Here is an 8592-nt window from a genome sequence, read left to right as displayed (position 1 = left end):
AGGGGAACCTCCGGGGCCCCGCCCGCCGGGCGCAAACAAAGGCCGCCCCCCTTCTCCCGGCCGCACGGTCAGCGCCCGCCGCCCGCTGCTGGACGAGCCTCCTGTCCGGCCTTAGCTGAAGCTCCACGGACCCCGCACGGAACCCCAGCGCGCCTCAGCCGGCCCGGAAAACACAGCGCAGGGCGGGGACCGCCGAGGAGGCGCGGAGTGGGGCGGCTGTGGGAGGGGCCCCCGGTGTCCTCACCCCAACACCGCCCGGCCTACACCGGCTCCTAGAGGGGAAACTGAGGCTGGGGACGGCTCGGGACTTGGCCGAGGTCGTGCAAGGCTGGCTGGCGCGACTGGGACTCGGCCGACGCCACGGTCCGGGTTCGCTGGGTAGTGACGTTTGCCTGGTACTGCGTCGACGTGTTTTGTTTTCGTCTCGCTGCCAGCATTTGAAAATCAGGACATTTCCCATAAAAACTCAAGCTTTGGTTTGTTTGGAAGAGGAAGAAGATCGGGCAACAGCCCGATTGCCCACTTTCCTGGGAGACGCAGCCCCCCAGCGCTCTCCCGACACAGAGGGCCCGGGGACACCTGTCACGGGGCAGCGCTGTCTCCGCACACTTGTCACTTTTAAGGAGGAAATGAGGAGGCGCGGGCCCCGAGCGCTAGAGAGATGCGGGGAGGCCTTCTTGCTGGCACGAGGAACATTGCCCCGGGAGGAATCCTCCTCCCGGGCCGTGAGAGGACGCGAGGAAACGTGTCGTGCGCGGAGGAGGAGCTGCGGTTACGTAGCTGAGGAGCCCCCCAGTACCTAGAAAAGTCAGGGTGGGCTTCCTGGGAGAGGTGACAACTGGGGGATTAGAAGGAGGAAAGGCACCAGGAGCCAAGAAAGACCCATTTGGAGATGGCCTTTTATGGGTACAGCCCCTCAAACGTCCCCCCACGCCCCGTGCCGCCGCTGTCCCTGGTCCTGACGGGGCTGGTCCCCAGGCCTGACCGAGGCGGGAGGCCGCTGCTGGTCCGCGGAAGGTTACCAGGGGACGAACCGCACCGCCAAGGCCGCAGCGGCCTCCGAGAGCCGGAAGCCGGGCGAGCGCAGGATCCAGAGCGCGTCCATCTGCCCACCCCACAGGGAGGCCTATCTGACCAAGTGTCCAGTTTCTCTGTAGTGATGAAAGAAATCTCTGCCCTGGCTTCTTCGATTTGGAGGGTTCGCCTTCATTTCAGAGGGAGCAGCTTGGTGGGGAGTCTCGCGCAGGGCCCGGAGCAGGGGGTGGGAGAGGAGGGGTGCGTGCACCGGAGGTGCAGGCTCGGGTGCTGGCAGGGTTGGGTGCGGGGAGCAGAGGCTGGTGAGAGGCGGTGGCGTCCTGGATGGGGCGGTGCCCGGCCGAGCACAGATTGCGGGCGGATACTTGGGGAAGTGCGGGCCCCAGGAGGTAGAGGCGGGCGGGGCGGCGAGCTGGACGCCGGCCGTCCCTCCCCCAGCGCGGGCGCAGCGGCCCCGGACGAGCCCAGGAGGGGACCGAAGGGCTGGTTTCCGCCCGGCCGCCGCCAGGCAGGGGCAGGAAGCCGCGCGTCTGTCCCCGCGCACCACCCACCACCAGCCCCCCGGCCCCGCCCCGCGCCGCCGCCCGCCGCCGCCTCCTCCCGCCGCCCTCCGTCCTCTCCGCTCCGGCTCCCGCGCGGGGCGGGGGCGGGGGCGCGGGGCGGGGCGCGGGCCGAGCGGCGGCCGCTTCGGACATGTCGGGCCCGCGCGCAGGCTTCTACCGGCTGGAGCTGAACAAGACCGTGTGGGAGGTGCCGCAGCGGCTGCAGGGGTTGCGCCCCGTGGGCTCCGGCGCCTACGGCTCGGTCTGGTAGGGGCGGCGGCGAGAGCGGGGAGGTGCGGGCGGGACTGAGCGCGCGCCCCCTCCCCTCCCTCCGCGAGGTGCCGGCGGGAGGGGCCTCGCCCTGCCTCCGCCCCCGGGCCTCTCACGGATCGCGGCAATGAATGGGGGGTGGGGGCGTGAAGGAAACTTTCCCACCGGGCGCCGTTCGGGTTTGGGGAGAGGGGTCGTTCCTCCGTCCTGTCCCAGCCGGAGCATCCCCCACCAGGCCCAAATCCTGCGGCGTCACAGTCGGCGAAAGGGCGGGTCTCATGCGCCCCTAAATGTGCAAGCATGCGTCTAGGTTGCCCCCCCCCCCATTCCCTCCGTCAAAGGTCTGGCATCCCTGGGGTCCGGCAGATGCCCAGGTACTACGGTGGGTAGTTTTGTTTGCCAAAGGAAAAGCCTAACTTGGGGGAGGGTAGGATCAAGCTCCATGGCGGGTCCTGCCCCTCCCCTGTTTTCCAAAGGGTCTCAGACTCTGGCCAGGGTTTAGGCCTGAGCAGAGATGCCTACCATCCCCCTGCAATACTTGTGGTGGTCTAGACCCCAGCCCATTTTTTTGCCCTAACCAAGATAGCTCAGACCACAGCCCCACAGTTGGGCTCTGGGGCTCAGACAGAGCATAGTCTGGAATGGGAGAGAGGGTCAGGATTTGGGTGAGGCCCGTGTGGGTTTGGGGAGGGTCTAGGGTAGGGTGGTTGTAGGAAGTTGGTTGCAGGTGCCATACTGATGGGCTGAGTGCGGATGTGGGTGTTGAGCGGTGTCCCCCCAAACCCACTGGGGTTATTACAGAGGCCTGAGCCAGGTGGCTGCTGTCCACTGAGGGAGTCTTGGAGGTGGGGAGGCCAGAGCCCCTAGGGGATGGGGCATTGCTCCTGGCTCTGACAGAAGTTAAGACTGGGACTTCCTGAAGCCCCCAGAGGTCCAGTGCTGGAGCCTGGACCAAGGGTTTCTGCCCACCCCCCATCTCTTGTCATTGGCCCGCTTGTCAGAATCGTCGGGCTGGCCATCTCCTCCGTCCTGGCCTCAGGTCTCTGTCTCCATCTCCAAGACCTCAAGGGTGGGAAGAGGGTCAGGATAATAAATGAGTGGTCCCTGGGGAATATAGAGTCCTTGCTGGAATCACCTTGGGTCTAGAATCACCTTCTGGGAGCTCCTAGAGAGTATCAATCTCCCCAAAGGAGGCCTGGGCCCCCCACTGCACTTAGTTGATGGGGACCAGTGCAGGTGATTGCCCTCTCCTGGGCTCCTGTGTTCTCCTGATGAAGATGGTGCCCCAGTGCCAGATTCCTGTCACTTGATTGTGCCGACAACTGGGCAAAAGGATCCGCTGCCCGCATGAGTGGACATTCCCCTACCTGCCTCCCCAGAAGTGACAGACCTTTCCCCACAGGCCACTGTGGGGGTGGGGGGGGCGCGTGGATGCCCCAGGCACCTAGCTAGCTTTCCTGCACTGCCACCTGGGCCCCTGGGCATCCCGTGCTGCAGAAACTGCTCCCAGGGCCGCGTGGACCCCACTCGTTGCTGGGGAAGCAGCATTCTAGAGAGTGGAGGTAAAGGGAGAGGGAGGAAGGAGAGGAAGCAGTCTGTGTGAAGGCATGGATGGCTCTTTGCAGGGCTCCAGTGTTGGGCCAGTGGGACTCCGGGGTGGGGGGGCAGCCTTTGCATTTGAAGCTGATGCCTGTGGGCCTTGTGTCTCCTGTGAAGAGCAGATGCGTGGGCATCGGGACCTCTGGGGAATGGGGTGCACCAAGGGGAATGTTCGTGGGCCCAGACCTTGCATATTGTCCGGTTTGTCACTCTTAAAAATAATAACGCGGTAAACACCTTTGGCCAGTTTTTCCTCCGTATTTTGTCTCTTCAGAGGTGTTGGGCACCCAGGGGCTTTGAAGGTGGCTCTGGAACCCTGCGGGGTGGAGCTATGAGCCAATAGGGGAGCCAGAGGGCTGTTTGGGGCTGGTTTAGCAATGGCTGTTTTCCTGACCTGGTTGGTGGAGATTCTCCCTCAGCCCCATGCCGAGTTGGGGAAGAAGATCCAGGTTAGGACTCCCTGGTGGCGCAGGCCCGGCCCCTGTGCGTGGGAGGGTGGGCTGCCCCTTGAAGAAGGAGAAGGCCCCAAAGAGGCACAGAGGAGAGGCTTCCTGGGTGCCGGTGTCGCCGTGTCCCACCCCCCAGCGGCCGTCTGAGCAAGCGCGGGGGCGGGAAGAAGAGCCCCGCGGGAGCAGGGGCGGGGTGCGGGGCGCGCCGCCGGGCCCCCCCCCCCCGCGCCGCCTCACTCCCCCCGTTGCAGCTCGGCCTACGACGCGCGGCTGCGGCAGAAGGTGGCGGTGAAGAAGCTGTCGCGACCCTTCCAGTCGCTGATCCACGCGCGGAGAACGTACCGCGAGCTGCGGCTGCTCAAGCACCTGAAGCACGAGAACGTGAGCGGGGCTCGCGGGGCGGGTCCGCCGGGCGGCCGGGCCTCCCGGGGCGCGCAGCACGCAGGGGGCGTCCAGGCCTAACTCCCGGCCCCACGCAGGTCATCGGGCTGCTGGACGTGTTCACGCCGGCCACCTCCATTGAGGACTTCAGCGAAGTGTGAGCGGTCGCCAGCGGGGCCACAGGGAAGCGCGTTGGGGGTGGGGGGAGAGGCGGCCTCTCGGTGCTGACCCCCCCCCTCCCAGGTACCTGGTGACCACCCTGATGGGCGCCGACCTGAACAACATCGTCAAGTGCCAGGCGCTGAGCGACGAGCACGTCCAGTTCCTGGTTTATCAGCTGCTGCGCGGGCTGAAGGTGGGCGCCGCAGGGGCGGGCACGGGGCGCGGGGCGGCGGTCAGAGCCTGACCCTGCCACCGCATCCCCCTCTCCCTCTCGCAGTACATCCACTCGGCGGGGATCATCCACCGGGTAGGTGCGGCTGAAGGGTGCGGGTCGGGGCTTCCGCAGGGCCCGCGCAGGGGCTCCTCCTGCGCTCACGCCCGCCTGCCCCGCAGGACCTGAAGCCCAGCAACGTGGCGGTCAACGAGGACTGTGAGCTGCGGGTGAGCCGCCTGCAGGTGAGGGCCTGCCGGGCTGCGGAGGGGTCGTCCGGGGAGGTGCTCACAAGCCTGCTGGTCGCTCTAGATCCTGGACTTCGGGCTAGCCCGCCAGGCTGATGAAGAGATGACCGGCTACGTGGCCACTCGCTGGTACCGGGCCCCCGAGATCATGCTGAACTGGATGCACTACAACCAGACAGGTGACATCTGCCAGCCGGGCAGGTGTGCGGGGTGGGGCCAGGGTGGGCTGCAGTAATCACACCAGGGCCTGGGGACTGAGGGCGGCGGGTACAGGGCCAGGAGCCCAGGCCCCTGGGGTGGTGTGTGTCCAGTCTTGGAGGGCAAGCATTCAAAAATGGACCACAGAGGGTCCAAGCACCATGGGTCCTGGGCTAACTGTTCCCCCTTCCCAGCGTTGTACTTAGAGGAGTAAGGGGTCTGCTGTCTGGGGGCCTGGGTGCAACAGAGAGCCCACTGTGCACAGTCTGGGCAGCACCCTGATTCTCGGAAGGGCCCTTGGGGAGGGTGGACTGATGGAGCCTCCTTCCCCAACAGTGGACATCTGGTCTGTGGGCTGCATCATGGCTGAGCTGCTCCAGGGAAAGGCCCTCTTCCCAGGAAGTGACTGTATCCTTGGCCCAGGTGTGGGAGGAGGGTGAGCCAGGAGCCCCCTGTGCTGGGTGGGGCGCAGGGGAGGTGCGCACTGGCCCTTTCTGGCCGGCCTTGCCTTCTCTGCCCCATGCGGGGCCCCCTTGGGCTCACTGACTCCAGCTGTAGGAGAGCAGGTTTTGGGTAGCGCCCCCAGGTCTGGGATCTGGGGGCCTGGGAAGGGTCTATTCCTGGCCAGTGGGCATTTCCTCAGCCGGACAGACATCGACCAGCTGAAGCGAATCATGGAAGTGGTGGGCACACCCAGCCCTGAGGTTCTAGCAAAGATTTCCTCAGAACACGTGAGTCGCTCGCTGCCCGCTCTCTCTGCTGACCCAGCTCCTGGGCACTCCAGAGGAAGGGGCTCTGTGGGAAGAGACTGGGAACCATGCGGGAGACCTGGGTCACGGTGGACTAGAGCCCAAGGCAGGTACCTGAGCCCTTCAGGGAGAAACAGGTGAACAGGGAAGGCGTTCCCGGCACGAGGACAGTGAGGGTACACCCTCAGCACTGACAGACGGTGGGACAGTGAGGGTACAGTCTTAGCACTGACAGACAGACATCGCCTTTGCCAAGGACAGGGGGTGCCCCGGGCATCGGGAGCCAGGTAAGCCGCGGGAGCCGCCGCATCCGTGGTGGCAGGGGCCCTATGGTGTGTGCGGGCTCTGATCCAGGCCTGTTAGAGCGGGTTGGTCTTGTCTCAGCAAGTCCTTGCCTGGCTTTGGGCAGGAGGGGGGCCGGTGCATGAGCCGGCCCCCTCAGGCCCTTCCTGTGTGCCCCCAGGCCCGGACCTACATCCAGTCCCTGCCCCCCATGCCTCAGAAGGACCTCAGGAGCATCTTCCATGGGGCCAACCCCCTGGGTGAGGACGGGCTCCGGGGCTGGGCTGGGCTCCCCGTCTGGCCCTACCTGCACGGCTGACCACCCCCTCCCTACGGACCGCTCCATAGCTGTGGACCTCCTGGGAAGGATGCTGGTGCTGGACAGCGACCAGAGAGTCAGTGCGGCGGAGGCCCTGGCCCATGCCTACTTCAGCCAGTACCATGACCCCGATGATGAACCTGAGGCCGAGCCCTACGACGAGAGCGTTGAGGCCAAGGAGCGCACCGTGGAGGAGTGGAAGGGTGAGATGGGCCAGGGCCCGGGGTTGGGCGGGGAGGGGAGAAGTGGAGCCCAGGGGCCTGACGCTGGCTTCATTCCCCGTAGGCTGGGAGTTGCCTGTTTCCTGCTGGAAGCATCCTACTCCTCCCCAGAGTGGTTCCCACACTGCCCGTGCTCCTGGGGCTGGGCTGGGTCCAGCAGAGGCTTGGGGCAGCACAGCGCCGGCTCTAGAAGGAAGCCCCCCGGGGCTGAGACTGCCCTCAGGATGGTGGGCCCGGTCTGGGCAGCCAGCACCGGACAGTCAGGTGGGGGCTGTGAGCCAGTGACGGCCTTTCCCTTCACTCCCTAGAGCTCACCTACCAGGAAGTTCTCAGCTTCAAGCCCGCAGAGCCACCGCAGTCTCCTGGCAGCCTGGAGATTGAGCAGTGAGGACACGTGCCTGCTGGCCCTTGGGACTGGCGGACGGGCAGGAAGGAGCATGCCGGCTGGATTCCCACAAGGGCCGCCTCCCAGCACCACTGTGGCCAGCACCCTGAGCCTAGCTGGGGCTCCCTCGCCTGCACGCTGCCCTCGTGGGCAGTCTGTATACGCAAGTGAACGCACAAGAGTGTGCATGGGTGCAAGCCGCGAGTGCAGGAGTCCAGACAGAGCACCCTGGACTTCCTCAGTCCTCTGCCTTCTCCCAACAACCTGGGTCTCCCGTAGGACCTCATCTGGATGCCTTGGGGTTCCCCTGGGGAGTATGTCTGTCTCCAGACCTCCTCGGTCCCAGGTCCCAGAGGGTTGTCTCTGGAGGGCATGGTGCCCTGGGGCCAGGCCCTCTGGAGACTGAAGGGAGGGTCTTGGTTGTCAGAGCCTCTCAACCTGGAAGGGGCGGCTGTCCTGGGAAGTGCTGAGACCCTGAAGAGCTGAAAGCTGAGACCGTCACCACGTATCCAATGAGAAGACCATGCTGGAGCCCCGTGTTCCCCTGGGCCATACGTGGCATATGCATACTAATGCGTGCTCCCGGTACTGACATGTCAAGGCGCGTGTGAATCTGGGGAGGCCTGAGAGCCAGCCGCCATGAGCAGCTGGAAGCCTGAAGTGAGGTGCCTCTGCTGTTACTTCCCTTCCCTCGGTTCCTGGTTGGGGGTGGGCTGGGGCGCTGCCGCTGAGATCCTGGGTGTGCCATGCCAGGGGCTCTGGTGGACAAGGGAAACCAGGGAACAAAAGCCAGGGCTTTCTCCTGGAGTGCGGGGGCTGCAGCAGATGTGAAGAGGTGGTTGGTACAGGGGGCTCCAAGCTTGATGCTGGCGGTGGGGGGGGCACACCCCAGTGTGCCCTTGGACTCAGACCCTGACCTTGGCCAGGAGCTGATGAAGAAGCCTCTGCCTGCTCTCGCTCTACCTCTGCCCTCCTCCGGCCCTGCAGCTGAGCCCTGGACTGTTCTGCCCTGTGGGTCCGCTTGCCTCCCTTCTTCCAGAATGGAGCTGGTCCAGTAACCTGTGGACTTGACCCTGTTCAAGATGTTGGGGGTGTGGGTTCCCCAGCGAGGGGCTTCTCTTTGAGGAGGTGGTGTTCCGTGTGTCAGGTGGTGACCCCCCCCCCCACCTTGCAGAGGTCTCAATGTCAAGTGCCTGCAGTGGGGTTTCACAATAAAGGGGGTTCTCTCCCACTCAGCTTGTGTCCGAGGCCCTGCTGCCTGGAGCGGGGAGGTGGGAGCTGGATCCACACCTCACATTCCCAGCCGCTCTGACCCCACTAGTCGCCAGTCGGACAAGCAGCCATATTCAGTCCAGCACCCTCCCTGCTCCCAGAGAGCCGAGGGCCATGGTGGGCGGGACAGGGTGAGTTCTGGGTCCAGGCTGATAGGCTCTGATCCAGGACAGGGCTTGAGGCAATCCACAGATCAGCCCACTGCCCTGGGGGGGCGGAGTCACTGGGCATGCTCGGCTTCTGGTCTGGTTGCAGCTCTGCCCCTTCGC

At 65.2% G+C, this 8592-nt stretch overlaps 1 protein-coding gene across 1 annotated transcript; it reads left to right on the top strand.

Annotated features, from left to right (window-relative positions):
- On the top strand, positions 1–8286 carry MAPK11 (mitogen-activated protein kinase 11). Its single transcript, XM_059187371.1, has 12 exons — positions 1–1844; positions 4147–4276; positions 4375–4433; positions 4520–4631; positions 4716–4745; positions 4832–4879; positions 4962–5076; positions 5432–5503; positions 5747–5826; positions 6308–6386; positions 6475–6648; positions 6975–8286. Exons 1-12 carry the CDS (start codon positions 1729–1731, stop codon positions 7052–7054), a joined length of 1095 nt encoding a protein of 364 aa, XP_059043354.1. The 5' UTR covers positions 1–1728; the 3' UTR covers positions 7055–8286.
- The last annotated feature ends 306 nt before the right edge of the window (positions 8287–8592 follow it).

The sequence above is a fragment of the Mustela lutreola genome, chromosome 8 (genome assembly GCF_030435805.1).
Source record: "Mustela lutreola isolate mMusLut2 chromosome 8, mMusLut2.pri, whole genome shotgun sequence".
In the NCBI taxonomy this organism is placed as follows: Eukaryota; Metazoa; Chordata; class Mammalia; order Carnivora; family Mustelidae; genus Mustela; species Mustela lutreola.
The sequence above is the reverse complement of the archived record's forward strand: the minus strand, read 5'-3'. Positions and strand labels throughout refer to the sequence as shown.

What these genes read in the sequence shown, in the direction of transcription:
- MAPK11 (XM_059187371.1), top strand. Translation starts at nt 1,729, where the DNA reads ATGTCGGGCCCGCGCGCAGGCTTCTACCGGCTGGAGCTGAACAAGACC. An exon ending in ATTGAGGACTTCAGCGAAGT is followed by an intron (nt 4,434 to 4,519) that starts GTGAGCGGTCGC and finishes CCCCCCTCCCAG; the next exon opens with GTACCTGGTGACCACCCTGA. An exon ending in CAAAGATTTCCTCAGAACAC is followed by an intron (nt 5,827 to 6,307) that starts GTGAGTCGCTCG and finishes GTGTGCCCCCAG; the next exon opens with GCCCGGACCTACATCCAGTC.